Raw genomic sequence first — 25,161 nt, forward strand, 5'->3', positions numbered from 1 at the left:
AGCTGGGCAGAAGTTCTGCTCTCTAGTTCTGGGGCTCCAAACCAATGGATTTTCCCTCATCTCCTTCTCATCCCCAGAACTGGTCTCTGTGACTGCAACCAGCAGATGAAGTTTACCCCAAAACCTTCCCTGGCCATAGGAACGTTTGTCATCCTTCTCCCTGGGGGCTATGGAGGTAGGGGTATCTTTTTTATCCCTGTGGTCGGCCCAGTTACATCCTGCACCGATCCTGCCTCTCTCTGATCTATTTGGGTCCACATGCATTTACTGAGCGCCTCCTGAGCTCCGGGCCCTGAGCGAGGCTGTGCTGTGGGCGATGAGAGATGCACAGTGTGCGGTCCCGCTTTGGGAGGGCACAGGGCAGAAGCCCACACATGACTGATACAGTCAGACAAGCCATAATCACCATGACAGAATAAGGGGCGTGCTACATAGAGGATGTATCAAGACAGTGAGCTTTTCTTGAACTTGAGGGATTGGAAGGCTATTATAAGGAGGGAAGCAGGATTTTGGCTGGCTCTTGTGGTCCGGATAAAGATTTTAACAAGGTGAAGATTCATTTACTCAACCAATATTTATTGAGCATCATCACATGTCTGGGTGTAATGCTGGATAAGGAATAGACACCTAGTGAACAGTCTCTGACTTGATGAAGCCAGGCAATAAATAAACAAATATTCCTAAACTTACTGGTTAAAGGATGCCATGAAGGGAAAGTTCATGGTGCTAGGAGAAAGAATACAGGGTGTATTTAAAGAGATGGTCCTAGAAGGCCTCTCTGAGGTGGTAACCTTGAAGATGTGATCTAACATCAAGCAAGGCAATTAGTTATGCCAAGAGTTGGGGAAGGGGCTTTGGGTACAGAGAGTATGGGCAAGGCTGTAAAAAGGGAAGGGGACCTGGAGAAAGAGGGTGGGGCTGGATCAAGTTGAGCAATGGGAGACGCCCAGGAGAGTAGGTGGTAGGGGAGAGGCCAGATCATGCAGAGTCTCAGGGGATGGTGAGGAGTTTGGATTGTATTCTTGGGCAGTGGGAAATAAAAGGTGTATTGATTTACTAGGGCTGCTGCCACAACAAAGCACCATAGACTGTGGCTTAAACAACGGAAATTTATTTCTTCACTGATCTGGAGGCTAGAAGTCCAAGATCAAGGTGTCAGCAGGGTTGGCTCTTTCTGAGGCTTTTCTTCTTGGCTTGGAGATGGCTGTCTTCTCCCTGTGTCTTCACATGGTCTTCCCACGGTACACATGTGTGTCAAATTTCCTCTTCTTATAAGGACACCAGTCATATTGGATTAGAGCCCATGCTAATGACCTCATTTTAACTTAATTGCCTCTTTAAAGACCCTGTCTCCAAGTAAGGTCACATTCTGAGGTATTGGGGGTTAAGACTTTGGGGGGAACACGATTCAGCCGATCCAAGAGGAATGACTTTTCAGGTGGAGGGAGGAGAGAGAGCATGGATGTGTGGCAGTCAGAACATGTAGTAAAGAGCCATCTGTTAAGACTGTATGGCCAGGCATGGTGGGTCACACCTATAATTATAGCACTGTGGGAGGCAGAAACAGGAAGATCGCTTGAGGCCAGAAATTCGAGACGAGTCTGAGCAACATAGCAAGACCCCAACTCTACAAAAAAATAGAAAAATTAGCCTGTTGTGGGAGTGCCTACCTGTAGTTCAGCTCATCAGGAGGCTGAGACAGGAGGATGGTGTGAGCCCAGGAGTTGGACATTACTGTGAACTATGATTGTGCCACTACACTCTAGCCCAGGCAACGGGGCGAAGCCCTATCTCAAAATAATATAATAAAATCCAAAAACAAAAAAACTGTATATGGCATGGCTGCTTTAGCAGCAGTATCTGGAAAGGTAAGCAGCTCTGAATACAACAGGTGGATTTTCATTTCTATGAAAAACAACCCAAGTGACACAGCCTGGCATGTGTCTGGCTTCTCTGTGGGGAATAGACAAGAAGGGAAGGGGCACCTCTTGGGAGACTACTGCAATAGTCTGAGCCCGGAGAGATGTGGGCAAAGGCAGGGATAGGGACCCTGGAAACATCTGCAAGGCAATAGAGAGGCAGGAGTCAAAGAGATAGTAATAGCCCTCCCCCCTCCAGCCTGGGAGACTGGGGCTCCCAGTGCAGCCCCCAGAGCTGGCTCCCTGCCTGCCCCTTCAACAGGCAGCCGTGGGTTGCGGTGTCTTTACAATATCACGTTGCAAAAAAGCCCAATGCAGTCTAGTGACTCGCCAAGATAAGCCTAATGTCCAGATAAGATCCGAGTTTGTTTTAGAAAGAAAACAAGGCCTGAGGCTCTGGAGAACTCAGCCTCAGTCAAGTAGGAACCGTAGATGAGATGCCCGGAAGTTTTCATTCTGACCTGAGAAAAAGATCAAAGAGCCTTCTGAAGCCAAGGGGGAGAGAAAGTGAGCGAGTGGGGGGCTCTTACAACGTGAGGGCAGAAGTGGGACCGCAGGGCAGGTAGGGCCGCAGAGAAGGGCTATAGGGCTCAGACGGGCTCCGAGGGAAAGCCCAGACCCTGAGCTGGAGGTTCTTAAATCATGAGCATGACCAGGCAGAAGCAAGTATTTCCCAAGGATGAGGCTGTCACTGTAGAGATGGCAGAGAAATGAGGCCCCAGGAATGGTGACAGAAGGGGTTGCTGATGGAAAAGCTCAGAAAGGAACCGAGGTGACCCCCAGGAGGGAGAAGTGAGGAGGGACCCACAGCCTGGGCCATTCCTCCAGTGTTGCCACATGCTGGGGCCACCAAACGCTGACATTCTTGGAGAAAATTCTCCATTTGTGAAGCAAGGAAAGGAACAGAGCTCAAGCCAGTGACAAAACAGAGGTCACATTCTTCCTTCAGATGTCAGAGACCATAATCCACAGGAAAGGGGCTGTTCCAAGCTATCATCTCTACTTGAGGCTCATTCCCCTGATCAACGATGCTATCGTGCCTACATGACTTTACTCACACTGTTTTCCTCTGTCTGCAGTACCATTCCCTCTCTCCTCTAATTCCTACTCAAGTGTCACCTCCCCCAGTAGCCTTTCCTAAATGCCCCCTACTCATACCCTCTGCTGGGTTAGATGGCCCTTTCAGCACAGACCCCTAGCTGGACATCAAAAATTTCTACTTCCCCTTCTATAGTATAGAGGTTCTCAACTCAGGGTGATTTTCCCCCCAGGGGACATTTGGCAATATCTGCAGACATTTTTAGTTGTTGCAACTGGAAGGTGCTACTAGCATCTATGGGGTAGAGGCCAGGGATGCTGCTAAATATCCTACAATGCACAGGCACCCTCTCTCTGCCCCAAAGAATTACTTGGCCAAAAATGTCAATAGTGCTGAGTTGTCACTGAGAAGTGGCTGCCCAGCCAGGACTAGATTTCCCAGTCCCTTTCGCAGTTGGGTGCAGCCATGAGACAGGATTCTAGCCAAAGGAATGCAAGCAGCAGTGATGTGTATCACTTCAAGGCTTGCCCCATAAAATCCCCCCACTCTTACTCCCCTGTCTGCTGGCTGGATACAGAGCATTCGGGTCCCTGGCGGATGGCAGAGCCACAAGATGGAAAAAACTTAGGTCTCCAAAAAAGGCACCCACCAACCAGGAACACCTGCATCGGGTTGTTATATGGAAAATTATCTTCACCAATGTTAAGCCACTGAAATACTGGGGTTTGTCACAGCAGCTAGCAATACCCTTATACGCACTTCCCCATTTTTCCTATAGTATCCTGTGCAGTAATTTGTTTACTCCTTTCTCATTCATTCGTTCATACCGCAAACACTGATCTGCATGTCAGGCTCTGTGCTAGGTGCTGAAGAAACCCATATAAAGAAGGATTGGACATTACACACGACCCCTGCACTGGGGGGTTGATAGTTTATTGAGAAGAGAGTTAAACAGCAGAGCATGATCGATTACTCCAGGAAAATACAGGGTGTGAGGGAAAAAACAAGAAGAGCTCCCAGCTCAGCCAAGGGAGAGGGGCAGGCGAGAAGTGGCACTTTCCAGGAAAAAAGCACAGAGTGGGAGGTAGTCACAGCATGAAAATCTGCAGCACTCACAGCAGCCCAGGGCACCAGAGGAAGGGCACAAAGTGGAAATAGACCTTTGTTCTGTGACCCAGTGATCTCATTTGTCTCCCCTGCTGGACAGGCAGCTCCTAGGGCAGAAACCTTCTCTAATTTCCCCAGGCTCTGGTGCCTGTATTGTGTCTGGCATTCTCTCCTCTTAGATGTCTCCTGGGACCCTGGCCCCAGCCTGCTCAGACCTGAACTCACACACTCCCCGCTCTCCACCACCATCTGCCTCTGCTCAGCTCCCCAGCTCAGGACACGGTTTCCACATCCACACAGGTCTTGAACCAGAAACCTGCCAGGTCACCCTGGACTCCCCTCACACTCAGCCCCCACATCCAGGCCATCACTGAGTCCTCGGGAGTCTGCCTTCTTACTGCCTCCCAGAACCTAACCAGGGTCCTCATCGGCTGAGTGGCAGTGCCACTTCTGCTCTTGCTGCATTTGATATGTCTTCCTCTGTGCCACCTTTTAAAAACGCTAACCTGATTTCCCAGCTATCTGTGTTCCCTGGACTTTTCCCATGGTCTACAGGGTGAAATCCAAGATCCTTGCCAGACCCTCCCCACAGCGCAGCCTCCATCATCTGCCCCTGCTGCCCCTCTGGCCTCAGGTTCCCCTGCTCCTGAACCCCCATGCTCCCTCCTGCCATGAGCCACCCTTTCTCGCTACCTCCCCAGGTCCTCCTGCTACTCTCTCTGCCTGGAACATTCTCCTCCTGCTGTGTCTGGCCTTCCCCTATTTGCCCTTCAAAACTCAGTCCAGGTGTCAGCTTTCACAAGCAATATTGGCCAGTGCCATTCAGAGTGCCTGGTACATGGTGAACATTCAGGGAATCTTTTCTGGGGTGGATGGATGGATGGATGGATGAGTAGGTGCTCAGTAATATTTGTGGAATGGACCCAACTCCTGGACTTCATTATCTGAGTTCCTTAAAGAAATGCCTTTACTGAGTTATGATTTAATGTTATGCTGTCTGTCTTTAGAGAACCCTGATGTGAGAAACTGACCAACTTAACAACATTTCTGTCTTTTATGAAAACAGAATTGAATATATTGCCCACTATGTCATTCAGTGTCCTTTATACAAGGACTCATGATAAATTCATGCTTGGGGTTATTTCCAGGAAACATTTTGTCTCTGCAGATGAAGATGTGTATTTTCTGCTGTCAGAAAATAAAAACTCTGCCACCCGACGTGTTTCCATTTTTGCTTTAGCTGACAAATAGGGATACCCAGTTTTATTACCTTATTACCTCCATGCGGTCTGACCAATTCAGGTGCCTGAAAGCGGCAACTTTTTCTGTTTTCTTTAGATGGAGTCAGTTCTTGCTTTATTCTTCAATGCTGTATTTTGTACTTTTTAATCTGAAAGCTGCCTCAAATCATCTCAGCAGTAAGCTAGCAGAGGTTTCAAACAAATGCATTTTAGTGACCAATATTGCGGCGTGGAAGTTATGGAAGGAAGGGCTGAGCACCAAACTTCCAGTTAAGAGGGATCCCTTAAAGAGTCTATCTAGGAGTCCTTGGGCATCTTTCATGACTCGGGGCTACCAGAAAGACCCCAGCAGGAGGCAGAAGACTCCTGACTTTGTTGCTACCTTACTGGAACACCACTGCCAAGCCATATTCTTTTCCTCTGTCAACTTTGACCTCCCTTTCCCCTAACTTTAAGGGGAGATCTCATAGACTGCCATTTTTACACTACAAGGTGGTCAGTAATAACAGCTAAATAATCATAATTATAATATTTCTTTTATTGAGAGCATACCATGATCCAGGCACTGTGCTGAGAACTTTACATGCATTTCCCTATTTGAACCTTCCCTCTACCCCAAACTTGTCTATTGTTTTTGCCACTTTGCAGATGAAGAAATGCCAGAAGTTAAGCATGTTCAAAACCACCCTTTAGGAAGTGGCAGAGCAGGAATTCAGATGCAAGCGTGCCACCTGCCCCTGCCCAAGCTCTTAACTACCTCCTCACATGTGGGCAAGGAATGAAGCAATACTAAGGGATAAAACCTCCTGGGAAATAGCAGGGATCACTGACGGTGTTGCCAGGAGAGAGAAGCCAAGGAGTCGCAGCTTTGCTTCCAGAACACTCTAGGTTCCTTTTCAAAATCCTGGAAATGGCTGGCTGCTCTGCAGCCCTGTTCAATTGCTGAGACAACATCCAGGCCTATTCCTACAAAACATGGCTGCAAACTTCTCCTTCCCTCCAGTTCCGATGGTTCCTCCATCAAGAAATTCGCCTGGGACATCGTCATGCATGGGCCCTGCTTCTGAGTGGTTTGACTCTTTGGGCATTATTGACATGGTAACGGGGGTCTCTGTGGCTTTTAGGGGCTTACGAAAAGTTTGAGGCCTAAAAATTTTATGACCAGCTCCACAATACAAAGAAGAAAACTGCAACATTGAAATCAGTAAATATTTAATTAAATGCAAAGTGTAACATTACGTCAACTTCATTAACTGTTGAATTTGGTTGTCATAAAGATTTCATTGCATTTGATAACAACTTGTAGGTTGGAGTTTTCTCACTGCACAAGATTTCTCGAGTAGGCACCAAGATTGGTGAGAAATCACAGCCGATCATAAATTAAATAAATTACTCATGGCCAAAAATTTTCAAAAGTAAAATAGCAAAAATCCTCACAATTTTATTTTATAGCCACAAGTTATATTTATTGTGAGAGGTGGGTGTGTTTCAAATATGTTAGATGAGGAGCAGGACCTACAAGAGTAAGTAAGCAGGCTTAGAGCCTAGGAAGATGGTCAAAGAGGCTAGGCCGTGCCGCCTTTCTGAGTTTTCCAACCCAGCCTTGTCTGTGTCAGAGGCGGAAGCTGAGTGAGTAGGGGCTGCCAGGTGAGTAGAGGTTTCGGCTGGAGGATAGGTAGGAGAGTTTCCTCTTCCTGAGACTTCCCTGGTTCTCAATAGGAAAGCAAGAATCCCAGAACTCTAAATAACGACACCCACCTTTCCTTGGGTACATACATTAGCTAGACCTACTATTCTAAGCACTACATGTATAATCTCAATTGTCACAAAACAACTCTATGAGGTCAGTATTTTATTATCTCTATTTCCTAGATGAGCTACTGAGACATAGAGGTTAAACAACTGCCCAGGGGAATATGAGTAGTAAGGGGGGATTTTAAGAATTTTTCTAAGCTAAAAATAATTCATAGATGAAATGGTATCCGTGCATATCCATTGAATGCTTCACTTCAAGCTCTAAAGAACAAACAAACAAATAGACAAACAAAAACCAGGCAGGGACCAAGCCTGTCTTCTTCACTATTCTATCTTCAGCACCTGGAACAGTGCTGGGCACACAGACACACGTGCTGGAGGAACATAACCACATGTGGAATAGGGACGGGAATGTCATTCATGTCACACTGCTCTGTATCAGCACTTATGCAATGCTTTGCCTCCCCCAGCCCCTTCACCAGGTTGTGATTCTGTCTAGGGTAAAGGTCTTGTTCATCACTAATCCTTGTGTCTTACAGTCTTGGCCCATGATAGGTGCTCAGAAATAGGCAACATCTGGAAAGGTGTAAGTGATGATTTGAGTCCACTTCTCTATCACAGAACAATTTTCCCAGTACAGCTGAAGTTTTCCCTCCCTACGCAAAGCACAAAAGCCGTTACTCAGAAACACCATCAACAAGCAGACCAATGTACAGCACTTTCATGTGCTCCTCATGTGCCAGTTGTTGTTCTAAGGCCTTCCCAAGTGTGAAGCAATTATTTAGTAATAGAACAGCTACAACGATTCTGCAAAGCAAGTGTTCTTCATTACTGTCCCATTATACAGATGAGGAAACTAAGTGGAATGGACTGAACTGTGTCCGCCCACAAATTCATATATTGCCGTCCTAACCCCTAATACCTCAGAATGTGACTATATTTGGAGATACGGCCTTTAAAGAGGTGGTTAAGATAAAATGAGGCCATTATGGTCAGTCCTAATCTAATATGACTGATGTACTTTTAAGAAGAGGAGATTAGAACAGGGATACACATAGATCATTGGAGGACATAGGGAGAAGACAGCCATCTATAAGCTAAGGAGTAAGACCTCAGAATGAAACCCTCCCCCCCCCAACACCTTGATCTTGGCCTTTTAGCCTCCAGAATTGTGAAGAAATAAATTTCTGTTGCAGCTACACAGCCTGTAGTGCTTTGTTACGGCAGTCCTAGCAAACTAATACACCAAGGCACAGAGTAACTAGTCTAAGTCTACATTGCCAGAAAACACGTACTCAGAATTTGAGCCCAGGTAGTCTGGTTCTATAGTCTATGTGTTTCACAATAATTTAAAATGTTCTTTGTGCTGTCCACTAGGGTAGCCACTAGCCACATGTGGCTATAGAGCATTTGAAATATGGCTAGTGCAACTGAGGAGCTGAATTTTGAGTTTAATTTACATTAAAATTAAATTAAAATTAAAATAACCATATGTAGCTAGCAGCTACCATATTGGATATAGCTTTGTACTGTTCCTAAATACATCACTTAAGGCTTTTGCAGAATCTTCTAGAAACCTCATCTGTGTGCTCTAAAAACATGCTCTATCTTTGTTCCCTATCCATCCTGTATTTTATTTTTTTGCAATCCTTTCTACTTTAGCCCCTTTGCCTGGTCTCCTGCTGAGGGGGAAAGAGAGCAGGAGTGAGTGAGCTGCCAACTTTGCAGCATCCTGTGGCCTGGGCAGTGCAGGGTTGTTGGCGTTCTGCTCTAAGCTTAGGTGTTAGCCAACCAAATGCCAAGCAGCACAAACACTGAGTGACATTTTCAGAACTATTAATATTTCATCAGAAATGATCACTTTTCCTTTAAATACACTATTTTAAAAGGTTTTCTACATTCTTAACTATAATTTTATTCAGTCTAGGTCCTCGGAATTTTCCCCAAAGGAACACATCTTCAATTTTATAATGAAAATCAAAGAGGAATGAAGCTCGGATTTCAAAATTTAGAGTCAACATTTCCAGGAACTCAGCTCCTCTGTAAAGAGCAAGGTCATGTATTGGGCACCTACTGTATGCCAGGCACTTTACATACAGTATGCCATTAATTCATCCAACACATATTTATTTATTCTGGCCTACTGTGTGCCAGAAACGTGAGCCTCAATAATTTATAGAAAAGGATTCCCTCTCCTCCTGCTCAAATTTACCTCCTCAAAGAGGCCTGCCTGGGCCCTTATCAAATGCTGCCTCCTCTCCCATCCCCATTGCCTCACTTTGTTAGGTATTTTCCACCAGAGCCCTGTTTCATCTGCAATTATTGCTGCTTTACTTGCTTGGCTAGTTGCGATCGATCTCCCTCCACTGAAATACAGGAGAGCAGAGACCCCACCAGTTTAGTCCACCCTCGTGCTTCTTCCGTGCCCAGCGACTCACCTGGCACAGAGGAAGGCCTCTGTCATTAACAGTATCAGGGGGAAACGGAATAAGGAGGGGAGAAGTTAAGACAGTTGGGAGAGTCACACAGCTGGGAAGTGAGTGTCAGGATTGCACCCAGCTCCATATCTGCAGGCTGCCAGCTTCGTCTATCTGCGTCCAATCTGCAGGCTGCCAGCTTCGTCTATCTGCGTCCATTCTTCCTTCTCTATCCTTTTGCTCTTCCTTTCTAGGGGAACCACTGGAGGAACAACCACTGAGTCTTGGGACCAGAGAGCCCCACTTGGGCAGAGGTGCTAAGTCTGTAGGAGTTGAATGAAGCCCTTGGATGAGGGCAGGAGCCTGTTCACTGCGAACAGCTACCTTGGCCTTTCTCCCCGCCCGTCCCGCCCACCCAGCCGTCTCAGCCGCTAAGGGCAGGAGATCAGGCCTGGCGTGTTGGGCCTTAGTCCCAGCTCCCCACTTCCTGATATGCCTTGAACATAACTCTTTACGACTTGAGACTCGGGTTTCCGCACATGGAGAACTATCATAAAAAGCGGCACTAATTTCATGAGCTTGGATAGGGTTGAATATCAGTCCAGCGCTTGGCATAGGCTGAGCTCCCCGTAGAAAGGCAGTTAGGGTTAAAGTCAGGCGGATAAGGGCGGAGGGCCCCCAGGCGGGCCCCGAGGTGTGTGTGGAGCGTGGGGTGGGGCGTGCAGCGCTTTGGCCTTGAATTCTAAACCCGGACAGCTCCCTGTGCGCCTGCGGCCCCGCCCCGCCCCCACCCGTCCCGCCGGCCTTGGGTGCGAACCGGGTGCCCCGCGCCCTGAGCCGTTGCGTTTGAAACCCACATAGAGAATTCCAGCGCTGGACGGCGAGGGTGTGGGAGCCACTGGCACCCAAATTGGCCAGAGCCGCCCCTCCGGCCTGCCCTGCCGAGACCGCGCCCTCTGGTCGCGTCGGGCGGCTTCCCGGGCTGCCCGGCCGGCCGTGGCAAGTGTCTGCTGGGGGCCGGGCCAGCGACCTGCGGGCGTGGCGGCACACTCGCCCCTCTCGCTTTCCCGGGCCGCAGAGCAGCTGCGGACAGGGGCCCTGTCGGAGTAGCCGGGAGAGCAAAGCGGCACTGGGCGGCGGGGTCCCGGGGCCGTTGGCCCTCAGCCTGCGCGGGGCTCCCTGAAGGCCCGAGCTGGAGTCTGGCGGGCTCCTGCCCCCGTGGCGCCTAGCACCGTGCTGGGCCCTCACCCAGTCATCGCAGGGCTCAGCGGGCGAGGATGGGCTGAGCCCAGGCGCAGCAAGGTGTCACGGGAGTGTCGCAAGGGGGGAGTGCCAGGGACCGTGGGGAGAGCCAGCCCTCCCCTTCCAGCTGTTTCCAGATGTCATTCTGCCCGCCCAGGCGCCTGGTTCCTGAGCTCCGGGGGATTCCACGGTTACTAAGCTACTGGTTTTTGTTGACTTTTAAATATTTTCTTCTAAGGGAGAGGGGGAGGGGGGCAAAAGTCAGGAAAGAGCAAAAAAAACCAAATCAAAATAAGCTCCCCCTCCCCAAAAGAAAGCTGTCCTCCACCTGCCACTCCAACACAAATCGAAGGCCTCTGAACACAATCGCCTTGCTGGAGCAGCAGCCAAGCAGGACTGACGCATTTCTGCCAGGACCCATCCTCATCTCCCTCTCTGGTGAATGAGGGGTGGTGGTGGATGGTCCCCCTGTCTTCGAGCCCTGGGTGGACAAAGGGGCTTCCGGAAAGAGAGGAGGAGGATGGCCAGCGGGAATGGGCTCTCTTCATCCTCGGCCCTGGTGGCCAAGCGCCCCTCCGCCCTGGGCCCATTCCCCAGATACATCTGGATCCACCAGGACACACCCCAAGACAGCCTAGACAAGATTTGCCATGAAATCTGGAAAAGAGTTCAAGGCCTGCCCGAGGCCTTGCAGCCCAGGACCTCCATGGAGCAGCTCTCTGTCTCCATGGCTGGGACTCTAAGAGACCACGGATTCAGCTTCCAAGAACAGTGAGTATCCCCCTACTTGGTCAGCAGCAAGGGAGGAGGGAAGAGATGAAGGCTGACCTTGGGTGTGTTTTGGTGCAGTATTCAGTCTGGTTAAACCTTGAAGACTATATACTTTTCCTCCTTGCCCCCTCCCCGCCATGGTCCTTTGTCCAGTCTTCATAGAAGAGCTGACGGAGGTTCTGAAGTTACCTGGGTGAAGGGCCAGACCAGGGCCATATTCCAGGCTGCCTCTTCACCACACTAACAGGACATTTCCCAACCTAAAGGCATGTGGATCTGAGGTCCCTGAGAAACCACGCTAGCCAAGCTGAGGGGTAGATGGCTTGTGGCTTTCCCCAGAGGCAATGAGAAGATCCTTCCCCTCTCCCACCTAAAGGCTGGGCATTCTCACAGATGAGTCTGATGGTTTTAAACCACATCTGGAATTCCCTAATACAGGGAGCAGCTGTCCCATTGAGCCTCCACAGAAGCTGCTGCAAGAGAACACATCAAAATATTTACTGGGAAGGCATTGACATATTCAGAGGACATAATAGAAAATTAAAGTGCGGGAAGATGGCTGTAAATAGCCCGTTTCCTGGATGGGAAATCCTGTGACAGGGAAACACAGAGCTAAGTGTTTTTCCACCAGGGCAAAGTTGGGCCAATATTGGTGGGGATGGGTATTCGCAAGGAGAGGAAGGAGTGGAGAGGAAGAAGGAACCTCATTAGGCAAAGGAAGGCTATCTGCTGTGGTTAAATGCCATTGTTGAACACTTATTCAATGCTTTGCATCTTCAAAGTGGGCTGCAAACTTAAGTAATCCTCCCAGAGTCCCTATGCGGCAGGTATTAGTGTCCCCATTTTACAGATGGATTAAATGTTAATAATTAAGTGCTAATTAAAGACTAAGTGATAATTAAGTGCTGCCTGCTTCAACACATGCTCCTGCTCAGTTGAGAGATGCTCTGGAGCAGGGGAGCCATTCAGGCATTTATCCGCTGCCTCTGATTTCAGGGATGTCTAAGAAAGAGCTGAGAAGAAAAGCAACATGTAGCTGACACCCAGGTCTGCACTCCCTGATGTCCCTTTGCGGGCTCATTTACTAGCTGCAGATCAAGGTGGAAGACACTTTGGCTGTTCCTGCCTCCCCTGCCCTGTGCTCAGCACGATATGGCTCAGACGGGAATGGCTTGTCTATAGCCAAAATCCTGCTGTCAGGCCTTCGGTGGCACGGAGCCCTTCTCCTCTGCCCATTGCCATCTGCTCTGGGACAGGGCCTTGGCAGGAGAGCCCATGGGGCTGTGCTAAGCTTCAGTGGCCAAGAAGCTGATGTCCACTTTGTGGACCAAGGGTCAGTAGCAATTTCCAGTAGATGGCACCCTCTCTGCCAGGTCGCACTGAGTTAATGGAGGCAGACTCTACTTCCAGTCTGCACTTGGCCAAAAATTGAACTGGCGCACCTTTGGCCAGTTGCTTAACTCCATTTGGCCTTGATTTCCTCATCTGCAAATTGAGGATGATGTGCCCTGCCTTGTCCACCTCAGAGTTGATAATGAGCATCCGATGTGATGGGAGACAGGGAAATGAAAGATACATTATACAAATGAGGCTGCTCTTAACATGTACTTCTTAGGATTAGGGGGTTTTGTTGTTGTTGTTGTTGTCGCTTCAATCTGGGGTTTTCACACTATGCTCCACAGACCCCAGGGTGTTTTGGGGGGGCCGTCCTGGAGTCAAGTGGGCTGGTCGGAGCCCCAATCCCCACTTTAGCCAAAGCTTTTCAGCTGTTGTCAGTTATACCTATCGAAGTTCTAAGTAAGGCTGTGTTTGAAAAAAGGGCTCTGCTACTGAGAAAAGAGCGAGCTAGGAAACCACTGACTTAGATGAATAAACGATATCATAATTGTGTAGATGTCAACCAAGCAGAACACAGTGCGCTAGTCTTGAAAGAAAGGAAGCTGTGCTGGTGGAGTCAGATAACTCCGGTTTCAGATTGCATTTCAGCCTTGTGCCAGCGGAAGAATTTGTTACTGTTTAGTTTATCTGAGCTTTGGTTTCCTCATCTGCCAGGTGGTCATGAATACTATGCATTTCATAGGGTTGTTGGGATGATTAAATGGGATATTTAAACATTTCTGGGAATCATAAGGATTTGTAAAAATTCCTTGTACTGGTGGTGGTGATGATCATTTCTTTAAGCACTATAATTATTACATGAGGTAGGTACTATTTTAAACCCCCCACCTTTTTTTTTTACTGTTAATTATGCAAATTTTCAAAGACATAAAATAGTATAGTGAATGTCTATGTGCCTGTCACTGAGTCTCAATAATTATCAAATTGTGCCATCATGGTTTCAGTTGTTCCTTACCCCTCGTTTTTAAATGACATCCTCTGTGCAGATGAGGCAACTGAGATTTGGAGGGGTTAATTTTTTTGCCCAAGGTCCTACCGTTAGGAAGTGGTAGAGTTTCAGAAATAAAACCCAGGACCATGTTAGCCATTATGCAATAATGTTGGTCGTCTTCCCTTAGAATCTGAGCCATCTTTGGATAGTCAAATTATTAATATTTGGGTGTCCCATGTTCTAAAGGATCACACAGATTTCAAATCCAGGGAGCTGTCCACGGTGTCTCTGGGATGCCTTCAGGCCCGCAAGACACCTCTCAGCTACTCTTTCCACTGCTTAATTTGGTGACGTTTTCTTCTATTGGGGTAGATAGGTAGGTAAGTTCTAGAACTCTTGTGAGCCTGAAATTTTTTCTTGACTTTGTCCTTATACATCACAGAAACCCAGACATCTCAGATTAGAAAAAGATTTTGGAAGCCATCTTCTGCTGCTTGAATCCCTTCCTTAATGTCTTTGCCAAGTGGTATACTGGTACCACTTGGACACTTTATAAGATGGGGAGCTTACCACTTCCTAGGGCAGCCCCTTCCCTTAATATGTACTCTCTCAAAAGGCCATTTTCTTCCTGTAACTAAAATCTGTTTCTATCAAACTAATAACTATTGATCTGGATTCTGCCCTTAGGGCTCCAAACCGAATCTGTTCCTTCTTTCTCTGAATAGCCCTTTAGATAATAAAAAGATAGTGACGATATGCCTTCTAGGATTTTTTTTTTTTTTTTGGTCTCTATAAGATAAATACTTCTGGTTTTCCAAGTTTCTCCTCATGTGCCAACTTGGTCAGTTTCCTGTCCACACTGCTGGTCCTTGTGGCAGTGTGACTCCCAGAACCAAGTACAGTAATCCAGATGTGATCTGATCCGTGCAGACTGGATCCTCCTTGTCTACATTCTACCTTCCTATTAATGGCGACTGATACCACATTCGCTTTTCTCCTCAGGCTGACTTCCCTCTATGTACACATTTGGAGTTCATTCATTCATTCATTCATTGAACAAATATTTATTAAGCATCTACTATGTGACTGGCACTGTGCTACCAATTAGGGGGATAGAACCAGATAAGGCCCTGTCTTCCCAGAGCTTACAGTCTAGTAGGGGAGAGAAACATAAAAGAAGTAAGTGATTATAAAAACTGTGATAACTTCAGAACATGAAAAGAACTGTCATTCTAGTTGGAGGAGACTGATACAAAACACATAAAAATAAACAAGGTGATTTCAGGTAGTGATGACACAAGTAAAGCAGAGTGAAGTGATAGGAGAGCTCCTTTAGGTGGGATGCCAGGGAGGGCCCCTCTAAGGAGAGGTGATCCTCTGAGCTGACAGCTGGCTTCCAAGAAGGAGCCAGTCGGGCAATGACCTGGTGAAGGACATCTGGGCAGAAGGAAGATCAAGTGCAATGACCCCGAGGTGAGAGTGAGCTTTGAGAGGAACAGCAGAACCAGAGAGTGGGGAGGGATGGGGTCGTGGTATAAGGTATACCAGAGGCAGGCAGGCATGGACTGAGAAGGCCTGGAGATCACTGCAGGGAGTTCAGATTTTATCCCGTGTATTATGGGATGCCTTTGGAGGTTTGTAGGAAGGGGGTGTAATGTGATCAGATTACCTATTGTTTAAAATCTATCCAGCTTCTGTGTGGAGGTGGCTTGTGGGCATGTGAGAGGGAAGGTTGGTAGGGCTCTGAGAAGGTGCTGCAAGAGTCCAGGTGAGGCCTGATGGTGGTGGTGGCTGGGCCAGGGTGACTGTGGGAGGGATGGAAAAAGTGGGGGACTCAGTGTGTATTTTACGAGGAGCCAATAGACCTGTTGGTGATTTGGATACATAGCAACAGCGAAGCTGACTTGAGGTTTTGGGCTTGAGCCCCTGGTTGGACAGTGGTACCATTTACAGAGGTGGGGGAGAAAAGAGCAGAAATGAGCAGAAATGGGCTTCAGGGGAGGAATCAATAGTTCTATCTAGTGCTGATTAAACTGAACAGAATCTTGTTTAGTTATCTTTCAATGAGTCTTAAATTAGGGCTTAGAAAATTGTGGCAAGCCACTTATTCAAGGATTACCTATTCATTCATTCCCCTCATCTCTAAAACTTCACAGCCTCAGAATGAGGGCGTTGGATTTGCTGGTGACTCCACTGCCCTAACTAAGGAATGGCATTTGTTAACTTCCTTATTTATAGATTCATTCAACAAACGCAGTGCCAGGCCCTGTGCTGAGTCCCAGGGATACAGAGATAAGAAAGACAGAAGCCCTTTCCTCAAAGAGCTCCGATCTAGTGGGTGGTATGGATGCAGATACATCTGACAACAACATTCAACAGACACTTCATGTGCACCTGCTGCTGCATGCCAGACAATGTCTGAGATAAATACAGTGGTGGAAAAAGTGGGGACAGCCTCTGACCTTCTTCTCGGGCCTTCAGTGTCTTGCAAAAGGCAGAGCACAGCACATTATGATGAGTGTTCTGATGATGGAAGCACGTGGACCCAGGCTTGATGCTTAGGAAAGGCTTCCTGGAGAAGGCTGAAGGAAGTGAGCTGAAGGGACAACAGATGAGACCCCTGCACTGTGAGTGTGATAAAAGATGTGGACACAGCTGTCTGGGAGCAGAAGATGTCACAATCAATAGTAACTGTGAAGGCTTCCACAGTTGAGTCCCCCGAGCTAGGTCTTGAGAAGAGAGAAAGAACAGCCTACAGAAATAGACCAGCAGGTACAGGGAAAGATGAGAGGTTCCCTGGGGATGAGATGCAGCAGCATATGTGAGGGTGGGTGAGAGTGGAAAGGTGGCCTTCAGCTTGCTGGGTGTAGTCAGCTTCCCTGGCTGCTTCCAAGCCCTTGGTCAGCACCCAAGACATCCCCATCTACCCGTCAGACGGAACTTGGTCTGCAGAGTCAAAAGGCTTCAGTAGGCATCATTCCAAGCCAGACCCAAGTAGGAAAATAAATTTACAGAAAGAAAAGATATCTGTTTAAGCATTTAAAGAAACCCAGAAATGATTTCTTGATTGGCAGCCTCCTGGGAACATGAGTGGCAAGAAGGAAGGGGGCCATCTCGTTCTGGCTGTGGCAGCAATTCACTGTCAGGTCCCATCAGCCAGTCCTCCGTGCTGGTGGAGCTGACGAGACTTGGGAACTCAAGGGGACGCCTTGTTTGAACTGCTCCCGAACAAACCAATTCTTTGTGCTACCGTTATTTAAACAATTAGGTGAATCCCACTATTCTGGAAAAGTTGCTTGGAATACATAACCTCTTTTATTATCATTATTTACGAAGCTTGAAACCTGGCGATGGGAGTGGAAGGACAAGACTCACAGGTGGAAACTCGGGCTGATGTCCTAGACTAGAAGCCGACTCTGAAGACCTCTGGAGTCTTGTGTTCTGGGCTAGTGTTTTCTCCTCTTTGAGGGCTCAGACACCACTTTGTGAATCTGAGGAAAGCTGCTGTGCACCTTTTTGCCTGAAATACATCCTCACATCTATCAGTATTTGAGGAATAATTTCAGAGACCCCTTGGGCTGCAGGTTGGACTCCTTTGCTCTGAGACCCAACACTTAAGCAAGTGTCTCCCTCCCTTGATCTTCCCCAGTGCTGGGTCTCAGCACCCCAATCCACTGACATTGATGTGCTCCTCCCCAGCCCCCAGCCCTTGTTTGTCAAGTGCACTAGTGCATGAAATCGTGCTGGCGGACAAATGCCCCGCCCTCCCCTCCTCCAGTCCGCCTTTCTGATGGCCATTGGCTCCATGCCATCCCACTCATCTCTCTTCTGCCACCTCCCAGTGCCTTGTCTTGCTGCATTTGATTCCTTTCCCTCCAGGATGCCCTCCTTCATCAGCTTCATCCTCCCAAAGCACGTCAACAGCACTGCTTAGACATCTTCCAGGGCTCTGGCCCCTTGGCCTGGTCTCCAGGGCTGTCTGTGGTGGCCCTGCCTGTGTCTCCAGATGCACATCTTGCCACTCTGCCCTACACTCTGGAAGCTGAGAGGAGCAACCAGCAAACAGGTGCACGTCTGCTTGCCTTTGCTCAGGTCATTCCACCGCTGGCAACGCCTTTCTCCCGTATCTCCGTCTACCAAGATCCTACCCATCCTTAATGACCTGGAATAAGTGTGTTGTCCTCTGACTTTTGCATTACTTGCCCCATTCAACATTTTTTTTTCTCTTTCTCCTTCTATGTTCCTCTTTTTAACGGAATCTCAGCACACTTCCTAGGTGTAACCAAGTTTCTCTGCCCTATTTTCCTCATCTGAAAAACTGAAAAGTCAGAGTGATACCTTAAAGGACTACCATGGAGCCTGATGAAATGATGTGTGTAACGCTCACACAGCAGGCACCAGGAACAAGATAGGGACTCCATGTTCATCTTCATCATCGTCACCACCTCCACTATTATTGTTATCATCAAGGTTAAAATGACAGGACAAGAACGATATGGAAAGGGGAGACTTATATACCAGGAAACTTAGGCTGAGGGAGACTACTCAGTTGAGGACAGCCTTTGGTCTGAGATTCTCACAGCCAGGACAAAAAGGGAGAACATACCCATTGGTTTTCATAACTCACACTGTCTAGTAAGAAAAGACAGCAGAGATCTTCACGAGAGACGAACACTTCTCTAGGTCTGAGGACTGCATGGTGTGGGTCTTTACTGGCGAGTGACGGGATGGAAGAGTTGGTTCAGAACCAGCTCTCTTATTGACCACCAGCCAGAGGGAAGGACACAACGGCCCAATCAGATGCGTCGCTGTTCCGGGTGGGATTTCTGATGAGGAGGTGGTCATCTGGCACACACTGTAGGCTGCCTTGTGGCAACAGTTCCTCCCCCCGACCTGACCATGGGCTCCTTAAGGGTGAGGGCTGTGTCTTACTCATCTTACACTTACCCAGTGCCCAGCCAAGTTCCTGGCACTCGGTGGCTCTACAGCATAGATGAGTAAGTAGATGAGGAAGTGGATGATAGATGAGCTGTAAAAATGCCACCCCAAGGAGGGGGAGGCCCAGAGGTGGCCAAGATCCAAGCAAAGGGTCACGGTCATCAGAGGAGGCATTTAGGGACATAGGGACAGAATATCAATAAGCCAAGACATTGCAGGTGTTTCTCCTCCTGTCTCAGGCTGCAGAGAAGGGAACTGATATTTTCTTGAACATCTCGTATGCCCAAGGCTCTGTATTTTAATTTTCTGTTTTATTTCATTGTCTTTAGCAACCCTTCCCAGTAAATGGTCAATATTACTCCCATTTTATAGATGAGTAAGGAAAAGCTCAGAGAGGTTAGACAACTCGTCCAGGGTTACCACCTCAGAGGCCATGAGAGCAAGGGACAGGAGTTCTACCCGGACACCAGGAGTCCTTCAGAACAGCCCTTCTGCGTCTGCTTAGCACCTGAAGCCGCAAGTGTTGAGGAAAGACGAGTCATGATTAACGTCCCACTTCCAGGGTCCCCCTCTGTAATTTAATTTTATGGTTTCGGGAGCTCTGTTGCAGGTTGTGGGAGCCTGCAGAGATGGGCCACCAGTGGTTTGGTTTAATCCCCTTTTTAATATCTTTGTTGCAACGTTATTTCCAATTCAGCTCCCAAGTCACATTAAAAAAATACCTCTTCCTTAGGGTAAGCCTTCCCTTATTAAACAGATTCAAATGAAAAGTTTTAAAGATAATTTGAACAATACGAATCACTGTGTAGCTCCCAGCCGAGGCTCCTTTATTGCTGTATTTATTCCCCAGTATTTCCTGTCTCATTCCCCAGCTCACTGAATCCCTCATCTCCCCAACCCTTCCAGTCCTTGGCCCAACTCACGCCTCTCCCTGGAGGGAGAATCATGGCAGGGAGGAGGCAGCGTCTCACTTCTACATGCCAACATCCCCTCTAAGGCTGTCCCGCCTGCCCTGACTGACAGGCAGGAAATTGCTGCAAAGCTTCTAGAGGGAAATTCGCACATGCACCCTGGCACCATGTGGGGAGGTGGGATATGGAATTGGGGGGTGGGGTGTAACAAGGTGGAGAAAGAACACCTGCTCAAAATGCAGATACCTGGACCCCAGTCTAGACCAGCTGGATTGCCATTTCTCCAAGGGTGCCCAGGAATCTGCATTTGAAACAAGCACCAGAGGTGACTCTTATGCATATGTATAGAAGGTTTTCTGACACTTTGGAGGTCAAAGATGATGGAATCTCAAGCTTACAAGGGAATTGAGGGACACAGCTTTGGGAAGGAGGTGTTTCGAAGAAAAGTGTGGCAGGAAGGAAGGAGACTGACATTTATCAAGTTCTAAGTGTATGCCCTGGACATTGAGAAAAAGATGAATCAACTACATGTGAAGACCTTTGCTAAGAAATTAGATGAACATAAAGACCAGTCTTGGCATTCAGGGAGCTGTGAGATTTCAGTGTTGCCTCCTTTAACTCTGGGTGGGTATCACCATCCCACTTTGCAGATGAAGAGACCGAGATCTGGGCGGCTTCCCAGATTTCACACCTTTAGTGAGCCGGCTGTGAATGGGGCCGGCAGGACTCGGAAGCCTGCAGCCAGGCTTGGCTCTCCCCCACGCTGTCTCTCAGTCAGGGCTGCTAACATTTGCATAGTGCTTGTTACAATTTACGGAGTGCTTTCACATTCATCATCTCGGTTAATCCTCACTGAGGCCTGGAGAGTGGAGGAGGGTTGGGGGCGGGGAGGCAAAGCTTTCCCCAGGCCCAATGCTTACCCCCCAGACTCCCACCAGGGAAGTCCCAGGGGACAGAGTTCAGAGGGCTTCCAGGTACTTTGGGGACAGAGATGCACAGGCCCTGGGACGGCAACTGAAAGAAGTCAGCTCAGGCCCCTTTGGGCAGAGAGAGAGGTGGAATCCACCTTCCTTCCCTGGTTTCTTTCATTCTTGCTCTATTTCCAAGCAAGAAGGCTATGATGGTTTGTGTGTGTGCATGTGTGTGGTATCTATGTGTGCATGTGTATGCATGGGTGCGTGTGTATGTACATGGATATATATTGTGTGTGTGTGTGTGTGTGTGTGTATGGCTGTGGTGTGTGTATGGCTGTGGTGTCCATATGCATGGGAGTGTGTGTATGTATACATGGGTGTGTGTATAAGACTCAGGTGTGTGCATGTATGTATGGGTGTTGTGTGCGTGTGTCTGTATATGTGGTGTGTGTGCATGAGTGCCTGTGTGTGATGGCTGTGGTGTGTGTGTGCGTGTGTGTATTTGTGCTTGGCTGTGCTGTGTGTGTGTGTGCATGGGTGCCTGTGTGTGCCTGGCTGTGGTGTGTGCTAGGCTGTGATGTGTGTATGGAGAGAGGGGACCTGGGCAGTTCAGTGCATCCAGGATCTGGAGGAAAGAGAAGAATGGAGGAAGACACAGGCAGCTTGACAAGAGGTGGCCTCCTCCCTTCCCTCCACATTGGGCAGGGGCCATGCTGGATGCTGGGACACATGCACCAGAGACATAGAACATGGGGCCCTGATCCCCATGAGGACAGGAAGACGCAGAAGTGCCCACCAGCCTGGCCTGGAATGATGCCAGGCTGGATGCCAGACCCTCTGCCTCCATGAGGGGTGGCCTCTGCTTGTCTGGAGCCTTTGGTGGCCCCCCACCCCATGGTCGTGCCTCCTGCAAGTCCCTGCCCTGGACACCTGCCTGTCTACCAAGTTCTGCCTTCTGCTGCCTCGTCCTCTGGTGCTTGGCTGGCTCCTGGCAGCTCCCTGGCCTGCTTCTGGCCCTCCCCAAAACTGAGGCTCAAAAGAGGAAGTGAATTGTAGATGGTCACCTCTCAGAGAGGACAGAGTGGGGTATGAACCCAGGTCTCCTGGCTGCAAAGCCTCTGCTCTCTCTCCCACTGCCCCTGTAGAGGTTTCAGAGTCACGTGGACCTGGGATCCAACCCTGTACTAACACATTCTCTTGGGTAAACTTGAATATGTCTGTAACATTCCTGAGCCTCAGTTTCCTCTTTCTAAATTGGAAAGGAAGGTGCTCCATCCCTCCTGGTTGTGGTGGGGCAAGCACCAATTATACTACCTAGCACCTGGTAGACTCCTCGTAGACACTGGCTTAGGCCTCAGTCCCCTCCTGTCACTCCTCTGGATTGCTCTGGGAGACATGACCCTCATCCGTGAAAACCAGAGCCTGACACCTTCCTGCTCAAATCTTTCCAGTGGTTCCTCTGTGCCTCTCCAATACAATTCCTTAGCATCACCTCCAAGGCCTGGAAGATTCTGACTCCTGCCTTTATCTCTAACCTCTCCTCATGAGATGCCCCTCTGCCCTAGGAATGTGCCCCTCACTTGAACATTATTCCCACCAATGCACCAAGCTCTTTTCCACCTCATGGGCTTTGCACATGTTATTCCCTGTATCTGGAAAGCTCTTCCTTGCTTTTTTTTTTAATCTAGCTAAATGCTTGTTCTCTGTCAAGCCCCAGCTTAAATGACACTTCCTCAAAGAGGCCTCTTTTGCTGTCCTACCTTAGGTACCTATGGCTAGTATTTTTACATACAGGATTTTACTCTTGGCTTTCAGAGCAGTGTAGCCTAGTGGTTAAGAGAGTGGCATCTGAGCAAGAGTGCCTCAGTTTACCCTCTTTGTCCCTCAGTAATTCTATGACCTTGGGGAAATTAACTTCTCTGTCCCTTGGCTTCTTCATTTTTAAAATTGGGATAATCGTATCTATCTGTGTGAGGTAGTTTTTGATATGTAACGAGCCACCCCAAAATTTAACTCAGAACTAACAACTACTTATTTAGCTCCTGTTTCTATAGTTCAGCAGTTTGGGTTGGGTTCAGCTGGGTGGTTCTTCTGATGTGAGCTGGGCTGGGCGGAACTGGGCTCCTGCTCACTCGCGTACCAGCTGTTGGCTGAGGCACCCTGGAGTTTTCCTCCACGTGATGCACTGTCTTCTAGCAGGTAAGTCTGGTCTTGTTCACATGGACATTGCTGAGTCCCAAGAGAAGGAAGAGGCTAAGCCCTAATACCCAAATGCTTTTCAAGTCTCTGCTTCTTACTGAATCAAGATGGGAGGGAACTACCAAAGAGTCTGGATACAGGAAGATGTGGTTAGATGGTGGCCGTTACTATGACCAGCCCATCACACTATCCCATTTGGGCTATTGTGGGGATTAAAATGAGAGTTTTGAATATAAAGTGCTTAGCACAGTGCCTGGATTGTTAGTTAGCACTAAATAAATGAATACCCCTTCCTGTTATTTTGTGAAATAGGACCCGAGGCTTAGACATAGGAGGCGGCTTGCTAAAGGGTTAGCCCCCATTAAATGGTGGGGGTTTGAGTCTAGTTTCTGCCTTCTTCTGGAGACTGACCTCTTAACTACTGCACTGTGCTGCTCCATCCACGCAGACACGTAAAGGCAGAGCCTCACCCAAAGCCAGAAGGTCAGTCCACGGACGGATCGCAGTTCCAGCCCAGGTCGGTGCCCGATGCCACAGCCCTTCACTTGCTTCCCTCTAATCAGCCTTGTTGCCTTGGGGACTGTGTTTGTCGTCGGTCGAAAATGCCATAGCTGGAAGAAAATATTTGTTTTGGTATCCTCCTCCAACACTAACAATTTTCTGCTTGCATTTTTCTGTTGTTTGGCTCAGATGAATAGCAGTTTTCATCTTTGCTCTGTGTTATCGTGTACACAGAACTGGTAACAGCATGCTTGCTTAGTCATTATTCTGGTAAGGGGTGCCAGCCAGTCAATAGCCTTTATTTTTATATGACTAAGTACACTGCAAATGCAGAAATAATGCACAGCGTCCAAGTACAGAGTCACCATCCGGCGACTCTCATTTCGGGAGGTAGGCAAAGCAGAAGTGGCAGCTGGTGTGAAGCCGGAGACACAGCACCGACTCTGACTTGCTTCCTTTGTCAGGAGCCCAGGAGCTGGGTTAATCTCCCTGAATGATTCACTGTGATAGAGTGTGTGATAGATTTATGGTTTTTACTAACCTGAAGGAGAAAGCAAACAGCACAGGGGAGGTGCCAGGACCGGCGAAACTTCTCAGAAAAAAAAACAAAAACGTAGACCCCAGGCAATGCAGGTGAGCGGGCTTACCACTGAACCCGGAAAGTTGTGGGGTGCCTGGAAAACCTCTCTGTGAGTCCCAAGGTGGTGGCTCAGAGTCAGGGCCAACATGGGTTCTGTGTGGGGTCTTCCACGGCACTGCCTCGCAGAGCTGGGAGTTCCCAGCGTGGGGTCAGGCAGGATGGTTAGTGTCATCTGATCAGCACACAGCGATGCCAGGCCAGAGGTGGGACGTGAGATGGAAGGCCAGAAAATGGAACCAAAGCCACGTGGGTTACATCCAGAGGAAGGAGCTGGGCTGCCTTTGGCCTGGGAGGGCAGCAGGAGCGTGCACCAGGGAATTCAGGACTTCTGAGAGGTGGATATGGGTAAAAGTGAGTGAGCTTGTTCATTCATTATTCAACAAATGCTCACTTAGCCGGAGTTACCTGCTGAGCACTGTCCTAGGTTTGGAGGCTTCTGTGGTGGCAGGACAGAATCCCTGCCCTCGTGGAGTGGATGTTGTGGGGAGTAAAGATGTGAAAAAGATATTAAATAATAGTAATAAGTACTGTGAACAAAATAAACAGATTGATGGAGCAGAGAGTGTCTGGCCGGGGGTTTGGGGGGGGCCTTTGAAAAAAATGGGCAGGAAAGGCCACTCTGCACAACTTAGGTGATTCTCCAACTGAAGCCTGCATGATGAGGAGCCAGTCAAGGGACAGTCTGTGGGGCAAGTGCAAAGGCCCTGGGGCTGGAATGAACTTGGCATTTCAAGGAGTAGATAGAAGATCAGTGTGGCTGGAAGGAGGAGATGTGGCCAATTTGTGCCTTGCTCTGGGGATCACAGAGGAGCCTGGATTTTATCCTGTGTGTAATGAGAAGCCACACGAGGGTTTAAGCAAAGAACGGGTTTGATCTGAGTTCTGAGAATGTCCTAGCTCTGCATGGCCTGCAGTTTTCTAGAACAAATAAGAACAAGCCAATCTTGCCTGGATGAGGTCGGGGAGACCCCGGACCAGGGACTGCTAACTGTGTGCCGAATCTCAATGGCAACGAGGTTTCTGATAACGGCTCTCAGGGAGGAATGGAGATGAGATGACAGGGACTGGGTTGATTTATTCCCCAAACGTGTTGATCCAGGATTACTGTCAGGCTGGGAGGGTCTCCAGCAGTGTCCCCAAGGCTCTGCCCCGGACTGTCTCCCGTGCAACATTTCTATTCGTAAATTGGCGGCAGACTCGGAAGATGTGCTCATCAGACATGCAGCTGACACGGAGCT

At 48.5% G+C, this 25,161-nt stretch overlaps 1 protein-coding gene across 1 annotated transcript in view; it reads left to right on the forward strand.

Annotated features, from left to right (window-relative positions):
• The first annotated feature begins 11,162 nt into the window (after nt 1-11,162).
• C8H1orf94 (chromosome 8 C1orf94 homolog) overlaps nt 11,163-25,161 on the forward strand; it is a 37,673-nt gene continuing 23,674 nt past the window's right edge. The window contains exon 1 of the mRNA XM_069477650.1: nt 11,163-11,491. Within this exon, the coding sequence (XP_069333751.1) occupies nt 11,163-11,491 (329 nt within the window). The remainder of the gene's footprint in view (nt 11,492-25,161) is intronic.

The sequence above is a fragment of the Eulemur rufifrons genome, chromosome 8 (genome assembly GCF_041146395.1).
Source record: "Eulemur rufifrons isolate Redbay chromosome 8, OSU_ERuf_1, whole genome shotgun sequence".
NCBI classification, from domain to species: Eukaryota; Metazoa; Chordata; class Mammalia; order Primates; family Lemuridae; genus Eulemur; species Eulemur rufifrons.